We start from the raw sequence: 19,795 nt of genomic DNA on the forward strand, positions 1-19,795 counted from the left end.
ACTCACTCACTCACTCACTCACTCATACACACACGCGCACACGCACACCTCTCTCTCTCACTTTCTGTCAATCTTTCTCTCTCCTTCTGTCTCTTTTTTGGGAAATGTAAGGAGAGATATGTGAGCGCATATTTCAGTCTATATTTGACCTGTGTGCAGTGTGTGTGTGTGTGTGTGTGTGTGTGTGTGTTTGTGTATCAGTCACAACTGCGAACGGTGACATGATTTGCAGATGTAGTCACACATACACACTCCTCTCTGTGGCTAGCACTGCCATTCTGATGGCTTAATTCAACCCAATAACCTGAACGTTGTACATGTTAGTAAAGACAAGTGTCTTTTCCTTCTTCCTATAAGCCGCATTTTGTGCTGATACAAAATCTTAAAGATGAAATGCCATGATCCCCCCACCCCCCCAAAAAACATAAATCATCAGGTAGATGATTTTACTAAGAGACAGTATTCACATTTTTTGTAGAAGTCATGAATATAAGGATCAACGTCTGTTTTCTCCTATAACCTTGAACCAAATAAGCTCTGTGAGCTTTTAGATCGGCTATTTTTACACTTTACTACAAGATCTTTAAATCTCACTGTGGAAATTCCGTTTCAGCTTCACCCAGCTGACCCTTAAACAGTGGGTCGTTTCAGCTTCACCCAGCTGACCCTTAAACAGTGGGTCGTTTCAGCTTCACCCAGCTGACCCTTAAACAGTGGGTCAGCTTCACCCAGCTGACCCTTAAACAGTGGGTCACAGCTTCACCCAGCTGACCCTTAAACAGTGGGTCACAGCTTCACCCAGCTGACCCTTAAACAGTGGGTCGTTTCAGCTTCACCCAGCTGACCCTTAAACAGTGGGTCAGCTTCACCCAGCTGACCCTTAAACAGTGGGTCAGCTTCACCCAGCTGACCCTTAAACAGTGGGTCAGCTTCACCCAGCTGACCCTTAAACAGTGGGTCAGCTTCAGCTTCACCCAGCTGACCCTTAAACAGTGGGTCAGCTTCACCCAGCTGACCCTTAAACAGTGGGTCACAGCTTCACCCAGCTGACCCTTAAACAGTGGGTCACAGCTTCACCCAGCTGACCCTTAAACAGTGGGTCAGCTTCACCCAGCTGACCCTTAAACAGTGGGTCAGCTTCACCCAGCTGACCCTTAAACAGTGGGTCAGCTTCACCCAGCTGACCCTTAAACAGTGGGTCGTTTCAGCTTCACCCAGCTGACCCTTAAACAGTGGGTCAGCTTCACCCAGCTGACCCTTAAACAGTGGGTCACAGCTTCACCCAGCTGACCCTTAAACAGTGGGTCGTTTCAGCTTCACCCAGCTGACCCTTAAACAGTGGGTCGGGACCCATTTGTGGGTCGTGGAATTTTGTTTTATGGGTCCCTTAATTGTTTTGTTTCCTACAGTAGTTTTTAATTATTTTTATTTCACCCAGCTGACCCTTAAACAGTGGGTCAGCTTCACCCAGCTGACCCTTAAACAGTGGGTCGTTTCAGCTTCACCCAGCTGACCCTTAAACAGTGGGTCACAGCTTCACCCAGCTGACCCTTAAACAGTGGGTCGTTTCAGCTTCACCCAGCTGACCCTTAAACAGTGGGTCGGGACCCATTTGTGGGTCGTGGAATTTTGTTTTATGGGTCCCTTAATTGTTTTGTTTCCTACAGTAGTTTTTAATTATTTTTATTTCAAAACATTTACAAACATATTCTCCAAAAAAGCAATTTTTTTCATGAATTGAAAACAAATTTCCATGATCTTTTTTCCAGTAAATTCAGGAAGAAATAAACTAAATCTAAGAAATTCCATGAATTTGAAAACCAATGACGTTATGAAAATAGCCCTATCTACAGGCTCATAATGCGACGCGAAGCTATGCGTTGTGAGCTTGTAGATCTGCTATTTTCTCTAGTTTGGGTCCCAGGCAAACGTCTAATTTCTCTGTTGGATCACAGGCTAAAAGGTTTGGGAACCACTGGCTTAGGTGGTCAAGTTGATCGCACACGGGGGAGCAGTTACAGTAGGTGTTTAGTGTGTCACTCATAGACACCTCAACACATCATCATGGCTGGGAATCAAACACGGGACCTTCTGTTTCCACCCAATGAATGAATGAATGGTTTATTACTGTCAAATAAAACAGGTCAGCTCCATATATGGAGTCAGATAGAGTTGTTGGCCAATATTGATGACATCAGGGTCGGATCTCCATATGGGCTTAATATTGATGACGTCCCTGATGATGTCATGTGATGTCACATGCTCTCAGGGATCTCCATCCCTGATGATGTCACATGCTCTCTCTCACCCCGACCAACACACAAACTGATTCCATAGGTATCCTTCGGTCGCAAAAACAGTTTGTGTGACGTGAGGGGCGCTCTTATCATCATACATCATCAATCATACATCACATTCCGTGCTACAAACGCATTCCGCGCTCATACACACACAAAGCTGTGCATAGGAGGGGCTAGCGCCCCTATACCTCAAAAAGAAAATGATTTACTCGAAACTGTACTCCTGAATTTTATTACTAATTATATTACTTTTTAAATCTCCCCTGAAATGTACACAAACTCCCCAAACTGAAACACACATGTAGCCTTAATATTAGTTCTTGCTTTTTTACGTTTCACAAATAAATAACCCTCTTAAATGATACTTTCCTTCTCGTAGTTTATGGCCGCCCCTTAAACAAGCAGCACCGTCTTGGCCCAGACACCTGGAAAAGTCTACTTTATCTACTTCACCTCAGGGGACACGAAGTCTACTTTATCTACTTCACCTTAGGGGACACGAAGTCTACTTTATCTACTTCACCTTAGGGGACACGAAGTCTACTTTATCTACTTCACCTTAGGGGACACGAAGTCTTTATCTACTTCACCTTAGGGGACACGAAGTCTACTTTATCTACTTCACCTTAGGGGACACGAAGTCTACTTTATCTACTTCACCTTAGGGGACACGAAGTCTTTATCTACTTCACCTTAGGGGACACGAAGTCTACTTTATCTACTTCACCTTAGGGGACACGAAGTCTTTATCTACTTCACCTTAGGGGACACGAAGTCTACTTTATCTACTTCACCTTAGGGGACACGAAGTCTACTTTATCTACTTCACCTTAGGGGACACGAAGTCTTTATCAACTTTACCTTAGGGGACACGAAGTCTTTATCTACTTCACCTTAGGGGACACGAAGTCTACTTTATCTACTTCACCTTAGGGGACACGAAGTCTTTATCTACTTCACCTTAGGGGACACGAAGTCTTTTGAACTGGAAGGATGAATGAGGGACTGTGTGACCCAGCGGGGGGAAGAAGGGAGGGTGGTCTCCATGGTGTTGACTCAGAGAGAGGACAAGAAGAACTCATGGGGACTTGCATGGTACAGAGTATCCCAAACACTGCGCCGCGTCCTGTGGGGCCGTGGAGGCCGTGCGGCAACGCCTGGAAAATAGAACAGCGGCACATCGGAGCGTCAGGCGAGGCGTGAACGCACGTCTGACGCCGCCGGTGTGGGATAGGTTCATTGAAAATAACGGAGGCGGCTGTTTTGACGCGCGGCGTTCACAGACGGTGTGTGTTGGGCTTCAGTGTTGTAAAAGATTTGAGAACCACTAGAGTAATGTACGGTGGTGTGCTGTGAGGAAGTCTGTGTTCTAAAGGTTTCAGAACCACTAGAGTAATGGACGGTTTGCTGTGAGGAAGTCTGTGTTCTAAAGGTTTCAGAACCACTAGAGTAATGGACGGTGTGCTGTGAGGAAGTCTGTGTTCTAAAAGGTTTCAGAACCACTAGAGTAATGGACGGTGTGCTGTGAGGAAGTCTCAGTGTTCTTTGTAGACTTGTTGACTCTGGGCCGCTGTAGGATGACATCATTCTCCGGCTGCTTCCACAGGAAATGAGGTCGCAGCATGAACCACCGCCAAGCAGGGCGCCTCTGCTCCCCACATGTGTATGCGTGTGCGCACGCACACACACACACACACACACACACACACACACACACACACACACACACACATCCCGCCATATAACAATGGATTCCCAATCAGGACTATATACTGTATGAGGGAAGATTTTCCAATATAGATGATAGAATTCAAGGTTGGCCCACACAATAGAATTGACACCCCACTGCACACACACACACGCAACAATGAACTCCCAGATCGATGGGCTTATGTTGCTATGTGAGAGAGGACTTTCCAACACAGTCTTCAAGGTTAGCATACACAATGGAATAGACCACCTCTTACTCTCTCTCTCTCTCTCTCTCACACACACACACACACACACACACACACACACACACACACACACACACACACACACACACACACACACACACACACACACACACACACACACACACACACACACACACACACACACCTCATTGACTTCAGAGTAGCAATTGGGCAAAGAGAATAGACATACACATGTGAACATGCACACCATTCATGTACTGTAGCCTATGTGTACAGCTTTTAAGGGAGTGACATCATGATTCACCACTCCCAGTGCAGGCTGGGATGTCGTCCAACAGAGGTTTCCCAATGCATCGTTAGTGTCTGTCTGTCTGTCTGTCTGTCTGTCTGTCTCGCACGCACATTTGTATTACTATCTCAACCTTTTAGCACAGCAATTTTATGAATGCCATTTCTTTTACCCTAGCCCTAAAGCCAAACATATCAGCGTTGTGCATGCAATGCATAGTGAGCTTGTAGATCGCATATTTTCAGTGTGTGACGGCAGCACAAATCAGCCATAACTCTATCCCTAAGCCCTAAACCTAACCTCTCTAGAGCACTGGTTCCCAAACCTTTCAGGTCGAGACCCAAAAGAGAGATTAGACACACATGACCATGACCGGACCATAACAGCAGATCTACAAGCGTGCAACCTCCAATTATAACATTTCCTTAACTAAAGTAACTAAAAGTAACTTAAAACTATAGTATTAAACCATGAAACGACCATTTCTCTTGTGAGCACCAGGAAAGTTATCCCCACAATGTCTACTGGTCCTCGCTAGTATAGTAATTCAAGTAAGCACTCACGCACACACGTGCTCACACAGCCATTGCACAAGTCTCCATCTGTATGGGCCTGTCATTTCTGCGTACAGACCAGTCCACGGGCCTCCTTTTGTGTTGCCGTGGAAACCACCAAAACATGTTTACGGATGGAGGTGGGACTCTTCCTTCCTTCCAGCCTCTGTAATACCAATAGCTTGTCTCCTGCAGAGAGCCCTCAGCTGGGGAGATCAGGTGGACGGCCAATGGTTTTTAGATTAATACTTGAGCTGTGTGTGTGTGTGTGTGTGTGTGTGTGTGTGTGTGTGTGTGTGTGTGTGTGTGTGTGTGTGTGTGTGTGTGTGTGTGTGTGTGTGTGTGTGTGTGTGGTTGTGTATTTATTTGTGGGTGGTTTGTGTGTGTGTCTGTCTTCTTTTCTCCTCGTGGCTCCACCTGCCAGGTTTTGGGTGTTTTATCCCATAGTGGCTCAGTCAGCGCTAAGACGTTCTTTGTCCCCCGGCGAGTGAAGACAATCTTTCAGCCAGGAGAGCTAAGTCTGATTTATACTTGGCTGTGCTGGTGTCGTGCGACGCTTTGTGAGGTTATGGATCGGCTTATTTTGGCTTATTATATTTACAACCAACGTCTAAATCGGGCTTTAGTGTCCGAGTGAGTAACCAGAATGTTACTCTGTAAACGCTTGTTTTCAGTCATTTATTTGTTGCACTCTGTTTATTTGATTGCTTACCTTGTTGTGGTTGATAATCATAATTATTTAGTATAATTATTTAAAATAATTATTTTTCATTCTTTAATTGTGTAGACTTATTGTAATGCAGATGTTTAACATTGATGTAACCATTTGAAACCATTTGGGTCCATTTGGTTTTATTTTACGCTCTCATGTACAGTAGCAGGGGGCCACATGATGCACGGCCCACCAGTTGAAAACCACTGGTTTAGTAGACTTGCCCCCAGACCAGGATGAGAAGAGACAAGCAAGCTCACCCATAGGGAGACCTCAGTATCTGTGGTCTGACTGGAGTGTCTGACACACTACAAAGACGATGCTGCCCTCTAGCGTTTCCTCGGCTGCAACACAGACACAACTCCAACTGTATAGGCTGTTCTGTTGTGATGAGGATCTGTAGCTTGAGATCTGAAATTGAAGCGGGCACGTCAGAAAACGGGTGTCAAAGAACTCAAATAATAAGTTGGGGATATTTGTACCTGGTTGTACACTTACTTTGCAACACTCTACACAAGTGTTACTATGTGTAGAGAGTATAGGCCTATGTGTGGATACTCTGCTGCCTCGTGAATTCAAGTGGAAAGGTGGAATATGTAGTGCCTCTTACCTTTTGGGAATCTGCGATTAGTCTGCAGGCCAGGCAGAGAGTTGTGGCCTTCAATAGGCAGGAGAAATATGGAGAAAAATGAAACCAAACAGGAAGTGATCTAGTACTCTCATGTTGGCTGTTGAGTCCAATACTGCACTCTGGTGGCAGATCCCTCCCACTGCAGCTCCAGACCAGCACTGCTGATGCTTAACATAACATCTTAACATACTGTAGCCATGGGAAGGTAGTAAGGTACTGCTAAACTTAACCCCAATAACTGTGTGTGTGTGTGTGTGTGTGTGTGTGTGTGTGTGTGTGTGTGTGTGTGTGTGTGTGTGTGTGTGTGTGCGTGCTTCTAGTACTGATCACTTCTAGTGATTTTTACTAGTTGCCTAGTTTACTAGTCGACTAGTTTTTTGTTTAACTACCTATTATGTCAAAGAAATTACAGCTTTGTGTGTGTGTGTATGAGCGCGGAATGCGTTTGTAGCACGGAATGTGATGTATGATTGATGATGTATGATGATAAGAGCGCCCCTCACTTCACACAAGTGTTTTTGCGACCGAAGGATACCTATGGAATCGTGCACAGTGCAATTTAAAAAAATATATGTTTGTACATTTAAAAACTATTGGTGACTATAATTTAGCACAGCTGATCTTGAGTACTACAAAAACGAAAAAAATTTAACTATTTTTTTTCTTATCAACTAGTCAACTAGTACCAATAAGGTCAACTAGTGGAATTACTAGTCGACTAGTTGAATTGTCGACAAGTTTCTTAAACCCCTAGCGTGCGTGTGCGCGTGCGTGTGCTTGCGTGTGTATAAATAGGGTCCTAAATGAACCTTCTGAAGCATGGATGGTTGTTGTTATTAAACAGGAGTTGTTGACAAGACAAGCGCCCTGGTTCCCATGTCCGCTGAGGGCTGGTGATGCATTGGGCGAGTATTTGGCAGATGTAGACGGGCAGGGCTCCCAGCAACACGCCACGCAGTCTCAGTCTCACAGGGTCAAGGAGCTACTCAAACCTTTACTGGCAACAAGCTGTTTTTGTGATGACGTCTCCTACACCAGTAATAATAATGATAATACATATAGAGCTTTACAAGGTACCCAAAGTCGCTTTACAGAACAAAATAAGAACAGCTTTATTAGAAAAATAAACTAGTTCAAAACTGGTTCAAAACTAGAAACTAAGGTGGGGAATTATGTAGGAAAAGCGAGTCTGAAACTGTGGGTTTTAAGTGTGCTTTTGAACATTTCATAGGTGGGGGCAGCTCTGATGTGAGCTGGGAGTGAGTTCCACAATGAGGGGGCGTGGCCACTGCTGTCACCCCAGGTTCGCTTGTTTGACTTGTGGGCTTCCAGTTGGTTGGCAGAGCTTGACCTGAGGGTGGTTTTAGTGATTCTAAAACCTTTTCATGTCAAGGACCCCCAAATGTATTTCGGCCGCGGACCCCCATCTGAAATTATTTTACCCCGGGGAATTACTTTTCACATGACATGAGGGTATGCACGTGATGTCATCATCATACCAGGAAGTTATGCGGGAATGCCTATCAGTGGTAAAAAAAAAAATACTCCCTGGCCTTGACAGCCCATACATCCAAACAGAAAAGTCCTATCTGATTGTTAAACGTCTTAAATCTCACTTTGCCTCTCACTTTATGCATGCGCATACCCTCTATTAGTACATACTGCATACTGCATAGCCAATGTAGTATGCACTGTAGGCTTACAGTGGTTAAAGTGATTTCGACACTATATTAACACATTTTATGGGGAGACCCCCTGGAACACCCTCAAGGACCCCTGGGGGTCCCCAGACACCACTTTCAGAACAACCGTCCTACACTAAATTCTCATCCATGTTTCCTGGATTGCACAGTTCCGTTTAGATGTACGTGTGAGGCATTCGGCCCAAACTATTCCCGGATGACTTCCAATGAATGAACAGGTGGAATTACAGGTGCCCACACACTATGCTGCAGTATAGCTCAGACGGTCCCTGCCCAGTGCCCACACACTATACTGCAGTATAGCTGAGACGGTCTCTGCCCAGTGCCCAGTGCCCACACACTATACTGCAGTATAGCTGAGACAGTCTCTGCCCAGTGCCCACACACTATACTGCAGTATAGCTGAGACGGTCTCTGCCCAGTGCCCACACACTATACTGCAGTATAGCTGAGACAGTCTCTGCCCAGTGCCCACACACTATACTGCAGTATTGCTGAGACAGTCTCTGCCCAGTGCCCACACACTATACTGCAGTATAGCTGAGACGGTCCCTGCCCAGTGCCCACACACTATACTGCAGTATAGCTGAGACGGTCTCTGCCCAGTGCCCACACACTATACTGCAGTATAGTTGAGACGTTCTCTGCCCAGTGCCCACACACTATGCTGCAGTATAGCTGAGACAGTCTCTGCCCAGTGCCCACACACTATGCTGCAGTATAGCTGAGACGGTCTCTGCCCAGTGCCCACACACTATGCTGCAGTATAGCTGAGACGGTCTCTGCCCAGTGCCCACACACTATACTGCAGTATAGCTGAGACAGTCTCTGCCCAGTGCCCAGTGCCCACACACTATGCTGCAGTATAGCTGAGACGGTCTCTGCCCAGTGCCCACACACTATACTGCAGTATAGCTGAGACGGTCTCTGCCCAGTGCCCACACACTATGCTGCAGTATAGACCGATTCCGTACCGGTTTCATGGTTGCAGCCTACGTATTTCCTGTAGGCGGACTCGACATAGCTGCGGGAGTAAAACCCTCACCAGGCGCACCTCTTCCACTACAGTGAACGGCAGAGTGACTGATGTTAGTTTGCCTCAAACTTTACTCCTTTACCTGCTTTTTTACTAACACTAACATTACAAAGATGCCCAGAACATCGAGATGAACCTGTGTAGTTTATGGCTGCTCCAACAGTAGTGGCAACATAAAAAAAAAAAAAAAACGGAATGTCTAATATCCACCTCGGTGGCGGAGACCAGAGCCATTGAGTAATGGTTGAGACAAAGCAGTGAAGGGTCCTGAAAGATACGTAATTTCAGTCTTACCCAATACCCAATCTTTCTGTTTTATGAACACAAGGCTGCTGTATTTTATACCTCATACTAAGCATTTAAAGTATGAGGTATAAAGTACAGCAGCCTTGTGTTAATAAACAGAAAGATTTGGTATTGCGTTATGTATCTTTCACTGCTTTGTCTCAACCATTACTCAATGGCTCTGGTCTCCGCCACAGCGGTGGATATTAGACATTCCGTTTATTTTTATTTTTTATGTTGCCACTACTGTTGGAGCAGCCATAAACTACACAGGTTCATCTCGATGTTCTGGGCATCTTTGTAATGTTAGTGTTAGTAAAAAAGCAGGTAAAGGAGTAAAGTTTGAGGCAAACTAACATCAGTCACTCTGCCGTTCACTGTAGTGGAAGAGGTGCGCCTGGTGAGGGTTTTACTCCCGCAGCTATGTCGAGTCCGCCTACAGGAAATACGTAGGCTGCAACCATGAAACCGGTACGGAATCGGTCTATAGCTGAGACAGTCTCTGCCCAGTGCCCACACACTATACTGCAGTATAGCTGAGACGGTCTCTGCCCAGTGCCCACACACTATACTGCAGTATAGCTGAGACGGTCTCTGCCCAGTGCCCACACACTATACTGCAGTATAGCTGAGACGGTCCCTGCCCAGTGCCCACACACTATGCTGCAGTATAGCTGAGACAGTCTCTGCCCAGTGCCCGCACACTATACTGCAGTATAGCTGAGACAGTCTCTGCCCAGTGCCCACACACTATGCTGCAGTATAGCTGAGACAGTCTCTGCCCAGTGCCCACACACTATGCTGCAGTATAGCTGAGACGGTCTCTGCCCAGTGCCCACACACTATACTGCAGTATAGCTGAGACGGTCTCTGCCCAGTGCCCACACACTATGCTGCAGTATAGCTGAGACAGTCTCTGCCCAGTGCCCACACACTATACTGCAGTATAGCTGAGACGGTCTCTGCCCAGTGCCCACACACTATACTGCAGTATAGCTGAGACGGTCTCTGCCCAGTGCCCACACACTATACTGCAGTATAGCTGAGACGGTCCCTGCCCAGTGCCCACACACTATGCTGCAGTATAGCTGAGACAGTCTCTGCCCAGTGCCCACACACTATGCTGCAGTATAGCTGAGACGGTCTCTGCCCAGTGCCCACACACTATGCTGCAGTATAGCTGAGACGGTCCCTGTAATGTTGTTGTGGGGTGTGAATGGGGGGCTAGGCCGTGGTCGGCACTGATTCACTTCATCTGTCGTTACCAAACACCAGCACTTGAGCTGAGGTTTACTTTTTCTCGCGGTAATTCAGAGGGGGTTCCCAGGATAGCCTGTGTGTGTGTGTGTGTGTGTGTGTGTGTGTGTGTGTGTGTGTGTGCGTGTGCGCGTGCGTGCGTGTGTGCGTGCGCCTTTTGTGAGAGGAAGTCTGGGAATAGTCGCAGCGATGTGAGCAGCGTTTCCTGCTGTTGGCACGGTACCCTGGGAGCATTCCGCCCACCCCGGCAACACTCAATCCAGGGAAAGGGTTATCGCCATGGAGATGGCATTTGGCATGCTTATTCTCAAGTGTGTGTGAGGGAGAGAGAGAGGGGGAAGTGAATGTTTTGAGAGTAACTGGTTACATTTAACAGTATGGTAGTAGTTTGATTGCAAAGAATAAGGATGTACAATACTTACACTATAGTAGTAACTAAGTAATTAAACATAACTTTGGATGTAGTACACAAATTTAGGTAACTAGACATCTGTAATGGAATACATCTTTAAAGTATCCCTCCCAGCGTGTGTGTGTGTGTGTGTGTGTGTGTGTGTGTGTGTGTGTAGTCTGCCCAGTGCCTGACACAGAAATAAACATTGAATTGGAGACTATATTTACATGGGTAATTTTACACATTAGGCAGCAGGGGAAAAGGACTGTGTGTGTGTGCGAGCGCTTATGTTCACACTATTCAACCTCTGTGAAGACCGATAGATCTAGTCCCTGTTAACTGGATCCATCAAGGAAGATCACAGATTGGGAGGAGGGGAGGTGCGCACATGCACACGATTATCAATTATTACAATCGTAGTGTTTTGCCAGTTATTTAGGGGGCCCACTCGCAATACCCTCGTGGCCCACCAGTGGTTCCCAACCCACAGGTTGAATATCACTAGGTTCGTTAATGAGTGTAATTGTAGATCAGGGTGTGGTTAATGAGTGTAATTGTAGATTGCGGTGTGGTTAATGAGTGTAATTGTAGATTGGGGTGTGGTTAATGAGTGTAATTGTAGATCGGGGTGTGGTTAATGAGTGTAATTGTAGATTGCGGTGTGGTTAATGAGTGTAATTGTAGATCGGGGTGTGGTTAATGAGTGTAATTGTAGATTGGGGTGTGGTTAATGAGTGTAATTGTAGATCGTGGTGTGGTTAATGAGTGTAATTGTAGATCGGGGTGTGGTTAATGAGTGTAATTGTAGATTGGGGTGTGGTTAATGAGTGTAATTGTAGATCGTGGTGTGGTTAATGAGTGTAATTGTAGATCGGGGTGTGGTTAATGAGTGTAATTGTAGATTGTGGTGTGGTTAATGAGTGTAATTGTAGATCGTGGTGTGGTTAATGAGTGTAATTGTAGATCGTGGTGTGGTTAATGAGTGTAATTGTAGATCGGGGTCTGGTTAATGAGTGTAATTGTAGTTCGGGGTGTGGTTTGCGCTGCAGTGCATGTAGACTGAGGTTCTCTCCATGCCTCACGCCTACACTTCCCATCATGCACCTGTCTGATCAGTTCCACAGAGGCTACTGACTCACCTGTTCCAGCAATGGGATTGTGGCGGTGGGGATTACACACATAGATATTTAAAAAATAGATGCCTCATTGGCCTCTGCAGTTTGTTGGAGCGATGTGTGTTGAAGGAGGGGCGGAAGAATTTACACTGGGAGAGGAAGTACGCCGGAAGTGTGGAAGGCACGTTACGTCACGCTGCCATTCAAGTGATTACTGGCCAATCACAGCAAATCTTTTCCGGGACTTACAGACCCGATCATGCGCTCTGTGATGCACGCTCATGCTTCCTTGGGGCTTCGCAAGGAATCTCTGGAAAGTTTTGCCCCCTCTTGAGCACATACGCTCCAGAGCCGGAAAGGTCGTCTACGTTTATATGTCTATGATTACACACACACACACACACACACACACACACACACACACACACACACGTGCGCAGAGTGACTGAGACAGATACTTAATTCCAGTGACTACGTGATTCAGACTCTGTGACCCTTGACCTTTTCATTTACCTTACGTATGCCTTTCTCAGTGGACGCCTTGCCTCAGCTCAAAGACCCTCAGGGGTCCCGGAGACCCCCTGGAAGCCCCTCAAGGACCCTCAGGGGTCCCGGAGACCCCCTGGAAGCCCCTCAAGGACCCTCAGAGGTCCACAGAAAAAAGATGTAATAGCAAAATCAGTCTACATCGGCTAATTCAAGATAGCCAATCTACAAGCTCACGATGTGTCAGATCCGCTATTCGGCTATTCTTAAAAAAAATATATTGAAACTATTAACAATTTGGTATATTATTAACAAATGGGGGTCCGTGGCCAAATTGATTTTGGCCACAAATTTGGTGTTGTCAGACTCTAGGACCCAGGGAAGATGTTCAGAGGAGGTCCAGTCATACCGCCTGTCAGTCAGACAGGATAAGGGCACACAGCTGCCCAATGGCATATGTTCTGGCTCTCCTTACACACACACACACACACACACGCACGCACACGCACGCACGCACGCACGCGCACGCTTGCATGTGCATACATACATACTGTATATTCCACTTTACACACACAATTATGATGGAACTCGTTCATGGCAAGAGTTAATGAGGGGGTGTAGAGGAAGTGGTGAGAACTGACTTTCAAGGAGAGAGAGAGAGAGAGAGAGAGATCAAAAGATCCTAATTTATACTAAGTGGCATGACTGTGACGCTCACCAAAAATCAATTACTGTGCATGGTCATATGACGTGGTGACATTGGCCCTTCATTAGCAATACTGAGGAGCATAGAAAGAGAGAGGGAGGGAGGGAGAGTGCAGAGACGAGACTAAATACATGGAAAGGTGGAGGCGGGGTGAAATCCACAAGGCTGAGAAACTTTAGATCTTTGCCAGTTGTTGATAGACTGGAGATAGTGATTGACTCCCACCCAAGTGCTTGGTAAGGTAGGTCCTTGTGTGTGTGTGTGTGTGTGTGTGTGTGTGTGTGTGTGTGTGTGTGTGTGTGTGTGTGTGTGTGTGCACGCGCGCGCATTGGTGAGGAATGTGACCTTGGCTTTAGTACAGAGTCCAGTTGTTCCAAATAATTCAGTGGAGTGAACATAAGGCAGATGAGAGCTTCCCTTAAAACACAAAGTGACTCACTTGTTTTGTACTAAAGTCATTCGCCACCTCCCTCCTCGCACGCACACACACACACACACACACACACACACACACACACACACACAAAGATGTTTTTGGCGTGTCCAGTGAGTCTGATCTCACTGTCATACCTCAGTCACCATACTGATCCTTTGCAACCTGTCAGAATACCAGTATGCTAAATATTAACCACATGAACCCTAGCGTCCCTATTCTGTGGCGATCTTTTGGCCAAAATAAATGTTGCGCGTCCACAGCGCAACATGTTGTGAGCTTCTAAATCTGCCTTTTTTTGGTGAAGATGTTTAGTGTAGAGGGAAAAAAGGAGGGGGCTTAGTATACACACCTGGGGGACTCCAGTCAACTAAGTATATGGGTTTAGGTAAATTCTGCAGTTTATAGCGAGCTGAATTGCTGTATTTACCCAGTGCAACCCAGTGCAGGAGAAAGAAAGACCAAGCGGTCTAGATGTTGCACGGGTCATATTGACACACGATACAAGAACAGAAAGGCCTCATATAGACAACATAAAAGCAGAGACATAACTCCAGGAATATATTCCCAATAAAGAATTTCAATATATTCAATAGATTCAGAGAGAGAATGCCCGGATATACAGGCTGTTTTTTGTAGTTTCCATAATACGGTACTCTGGTCAGGTTGCAGAGCTCTCTATTATGCTAAGAAATCCACTCGACAAATCAATGTAGTGATTTGGCTCCCTTTCTGGGTGGGGGTTGGAGAGTGTGTGAGATTCCCTCATAGTACCACTAGAGGGCGTTCTGCTCCCCTTCTCCAGAAACGCTGTGTATGTTTGCTGTTTGCTGTTTGCTGCACTGACAGATTCTGAGAGAGTAAATCTCTGTCACTAATCATCTGTGGTTGTACAGTGGGGTAGAGTTGGTGTATGCCAGGGGTGGGCAACTTTGACCATGGTGAGGGTGAGGCGAGTTCCACACTCACTCCAGAGGGCCACATTGTATATTACCGTCATACAGCAAAGATATCAGATCTAAAAGCTCAAAATGCGTCCCACTGTGACGCGTTTTGAGCTTGTATATCAGCTATTATTTGAATTGAAATCCTAAATATTGTTTTTGCTTTTTTTGTAGTACAAATACTTTGGACATAGAAAATACTAACATTAAAGCGGGTCATGTTTGCATGTTTGGAATTGTAACAGCTGAAATCGGTAATATATCGGTATTCTGATATTAACCTGAGGGCCACATTAAGTGAAGGTGGGGGCCGCATGTGGCCCACGGGCCGCCAGTTGCCCATGTATGCTATGTACTGTAATGTTGGAGGTCCAATGCCCCCATCTTCTCTAATGCTTCTATCTACTGTAATGTTGGAGATCCAATGCCCCCATCTTCTCTAATGCTTCTATCTACTGTAATGTTGGAGATCCAATGCCCCCATCTTCTCTAATGCTTCTATCTACTGTAATGTTGGAGATCCAATGCCCCCATCTTCTCTAATGCTTCTATCTACTGTAATGTTGGAGATCCAATGCCCCCATCTTCTCTAATGCTTCTATCTACTGTAATGTTGGAGATCCAATGCCCCCATCTTCTCTAATGCTTCTATCTACTGTAATGTTGGAGATCCAATGCCCCCATCTTCTCTAATGCTTCTATCTACTGTAATGTTGGAGGTCCAAAGCCCCCATCTTCTCTAATGCTTCTATCTACTGTAATGTTGGAGGTCCAAAGCCCCCATCTTCTCTAAAGTGTTATTCATAGTCTGGATTTTCGGTGGTTAGGTGACCACCGAACTACAACATGACGTCACGAGCCACGGAGAAGAGCCAAACACTGCTACCGCCCCAGCCCCCACCTCACCTCCGGAGCGGTGGTCACCACCGAAAATCCAGACTATGAATGAGCCTATATGCTTCTAGCGACGACGTCGTACGACGGTTTCCCTGCGCCGGCAATAGCCATCTATAAGCAGTGGTGGAAAAAGTACTTGCATGTTTATAATTTTACTTAAGTCAAAGTATCAATACTGCAATCTAGAACTACTCCATTACCGTCGCGTGCACGCATCCGCCTGGCTGACGGCAGACTGCTGGGCGAGCGCTGGCACTTTGGCATGGGGGGTCAGATCAACATATGGAATTAATTCTGTACTGGCCATATATGGAGCGTGTCTTGAGTGTACAAGGTTTGATGAAGTCAGATCAACATTTGGAATGTCAGAACGGGTCAGCTCCATATATGGAGATCTAAGGGTTTGAGATCAGATGTAGAGTTGCTGGCCGGCTCCATATATGCAGATATTGAGATCTAAGGGTCCATGATGTCACGTGAGGGATCCCCTCAACTCTGTCCGTCTGCAGTGCAGGGCCTTATGGACCAGCTGTAGGTGTTTAGGGGCCTCCAATAGGAAGTGGCAAGTGTTGAGAGGCCGGATTCTCTGGACATTTGTACATGGCCTTAATTATTGCCTTAATTATAATGATGATTTATTATTTTTATTAATTATATATTACAATATTTAGATAATTTCTCCGTTGCAAATATTGAGACGTGTGGGGACAAAAGCTGTATATAGGACTCAGGAGGCCCTCAAAAATCACACTTGTGTGGAGCCTTTTATCATTTATGATCGTGTATGATGATGAAGTCACCTTAAAGCAAACATAACCAGTCCTAGTGCCATATAACGTCATGGGGGCTTGCTGATCTTTGGTGGGGCCTGTTGATGTTTGGTGGCTTGCTGATTTTGGGGGGAGCATGAATAAGACAAAGAAAGTCCATAGACCTGGCTGCCTCATGACGTCATGTCTGAAAACCCGGCGTTGGAGGAGCTAGCGCCCCTCAAAAATCACAGATTCGTGTATTGCTTGTACCTGTCATCAAGGATAAAGCCGAGAAAATGAATAGTATGGATATCTACAGATGACCTATTTCTTTACCTAGCATTCCGGGAAAATTAATAGTACTAGACCTGTACGTGCCCGTCGGCTACTGGCCTACTTGAGTATGATGCAACTTGGGAACCTAATAATAATGTCAACTTGTCATAGCACCCATTTTAACTGTCTGTGTCCCACATGGAGATCTCTGTATCTGTCTGTCTGTGTCCCACATGGAGATCTCTGTATCTGCCTGTCTGCCTGTGTGTGAAGAGGGCAAACTGACTGACTGTGAAAAGTGGACTGGTTAAGTAGGCTAATCAATTGTCAGGTGTGGGGTTGCCATGGCAATCAATTGGCTGAGGCAGAGGCTGGAAATTACACAGGTGAGGGGATTTAGGCTGATTAGGCCCACTGGCAGAGCCTTTTGTGGTGGTTCTGGAGAACCGTGGGTCCGACCGACTCGAATCCGGGCACTGCACTCCCTGCGGGGGTGTGGAACATGTGTGTTGAATATGAAGTCGGTGGGGCAAACGGTTCTTGAGTTACGTGCATTACAACCGTACACACAGACACACACACACACACGCAGACACACAGAGACGTGGCACAAGACCTGTACGTGCCCGTCGCAGTCGGCCACCGGCCTACTTGGGAACACAGACATGGCACATTTATAGTAGGATATAATATTTTTATTTTTATTTATTTTTATTATATTTATTTCTTTATCATTAAATCCAGCACACAAGCTGTTCGGGAGCTCATTGATGTATGTATGAATGTGAGTATGAGTGTTGTACTGAAGGGAAATAATGTTGTTGTAAGGGTATTCGCATATTTAATATTATTCATGTATATGCATTAGGCCCGTAACAGTCCACTTGTTTATTTTCTACACTTTCTCTGTTAAATGACCACTGAGGATTTTTGCTGTGTATATAACGCATGTAGATACATGTGTGCAACCTGGCCAACCCCCCCCCCCACCTCTAAGGACAGCCGGTTTGCTCTCTGTGTGCGTGCGCGTGTTCGTGCATGTATGTGTGTTGCCAGACCCCGGCAAGGCTCATGTTTCTCAGTACAGTCTGTCAGTGCCGAGCTTGGAGCGACAGGCACCAGTGAGGCTACGCTAGATTTGTACCTCCATAGCAGGCAACAAGGGAGAGTTCAGAACGTTCCGGCCTCGCAGGGAGGCACTCCACTGGACTACAATCGGCTGGATGCTGGCTCCTGGTGCTGCAGTCTGTCCTACCTCCTGGCCTGTGCACTGTAAAGGAAATCCCGAAGGAATATATCTTTACACATAGAACACTGTCGGATTACTGGCTATACAGGACGCCGCCTTGTGGGAGCGTGTGTGTGTGTTTGTGTGTGTGTGTGTGTGTGTGATATGCGTGAGTGAATCTGCATGGTATTCTGAGCGTGAACCTTGAGTGATTCCGCGTGTGAACCTGAACTTTAATCTTGATCTTAAGATCTACAAGAAGTGATTTGTGTGAAAACGTCTCATAGGGCCTCCTCAGCTCGTGTCTCTTTCCGTCCCTGCTCATTCGCTCCTCCTCTGGATATCTGTGCTTGTCGGTGGTTCACTAGTCGGTCGTGGTAATTTTTGATACGCCCCAGCTGCTCGCCTTGCTGGACCGGTCGGTGGACCGGGCCAGCCGTCCGGTCAGCAGCCGTGGTGGCAGTAGTCGCACCGGTGGCTGTGTCTGGTGGGGGGCTGCGGATCCCAGCCCCCACCATGAGGATCAAGGACACCTCGTTGCGCTGGGACCCTGACGTGAGAGGGGAGCTGGCCTTTCTGGCCAAGGGGTGTGACTTTGTCCTCCCGTCCCGCTTCAAGAAGAGAATCAAGATCTTCAAGGAGCAACAGGTCAGTCGGTGCAGGTCTGAGAAGGATAGATGGATTGGCAAGCAGGGTTGCCAATTTAAGACACGCACTCGACGTAATGTCAACTTTGTAAGAATATGTCTCGATGTGTCCAACATAAAATACTGTACACGCACGCACGTGTATGCCTCATACATGATGCACACACTGCTAGTCCTATGCATGCATAGTGTTGGTCTCGTACACACAGAGTGGCATACCATGGAAGACACGCTATTCTGAGGCAGATACCAGCAGGGTATAAATAGGGCAGGGGGTTCAGGAATAGAGTGATAGAATGAACGCTGTGAAGAAGAGAGAGGGTTGAGGGATACAGCTGTCCTGCTCAATACACACAGCATGGACTGAAGCACCCCCCATACGCGCACGCGAGCGCACCCCCCCCCCTCACAGGCACCAGTGGTTTCATAGTCTAAAAGCCAAGTTTGTGCAGTGATTATTAAATGACCATGTGGGGATGTTCACATAGCCACACTCTGGTTAAATTAGTTAAGTGATGTTACCTGTAATTATTTACAAAAGAGATGAACACATTTAATTACATACTGTGTAAAGTCTATATTTGCTCATCAACAAGGGAGTTCAGACCGGCTGGAGAGGTGAACTATTCCACCCAGGTCTAGCTCCATGTCAACATGTCAAATGTGACACATACTGCACTAGACATGTCAATGTTATTGCCAAACAAATCCAGCAAAGCGTGCGTGTGTTCTGACAACTGACTGACTTGCACTGATTAGACCGCAGTGGTCAAAAGGTTCGGAGTGGCAGTCAGCCCACATCTACAGTCTGCTTGTCTGTGTTGATCTGTATTTATGTACTGTCCATCTGTACGGATTTATCTCTCTGTCCAATTGTCTGTCTGTTGGGATGTGATTCAGACCGAAGAATGATCCAGAAGCCAATGTAATTTGATTTCCAAACATATGAGCAGATTTTTACTAGTACATAATGCCACATACCACAAAACTGTGCAGGATTTAATCTGGGCCAAATATGCTTTCCTTTTCCCTTGGTCTCTGGCCAGCCATTAGAAGAAGGAAATCTCATTTAAATTTGATTTAGTAATATAGTTTACAACATTAAATGCAAACATTTTTAGACCTGGAATGTTCACCCAGTTCTCTCTAGCCTTAGATAAACTATACCATTTCTCATCACCTGTGCATTACCCGGAATGCATTTCTCTGGAATCTGGAGGGCAGTCCTATT

General features: G+C 46.1%; 1 protein-coding gene across 5 annotated transcripts in view; it reads left to right on the forward strand.

Moving 5' to 3' along the window:
• Window positions 1-19,795, forward strand: part of ppp2r3a (protein phosphatase 2, regulatory subunit B'', alpha) — a 137,973-nt gene that overhangs the window by 94,800 nt on the left and 23,378 nt on the right. Inside the window, exon 1 of one of the 5 annotated variants that reach the window (XM_083792357.1) lies at window positions 17,792-18,652. The exons of 3 other annotated variants lie outside the window; for them this stretch is intronic. In XM_083792357.1, the coding sequence (XP_083648483.1) occupies window positions 18,434-18,652 (219 nt within the window). In that variant the 5' untranslated portion in view covers window positions 17,792-18,433. Of the gene's footprint in view, window positions 1-17,791; window positions 18,653-19,795 lie in introns of those variants that run through there. One more of the 5 variants, XM_083792358.1, reaches the window with a different exon arrangement.

This window comes from Protomyctophum parallelum, assembly GCF_964188405.1.
Source record: "Protomyctophum parallelum genome assembly, chromosome: 20".
Lineage (NCBI taxonomy): Eukaryota > Metazoa > Chordata > Actinopteri > Myctophiformes > Myctophidae > Protomyctophum > Protomyctophum parallelum.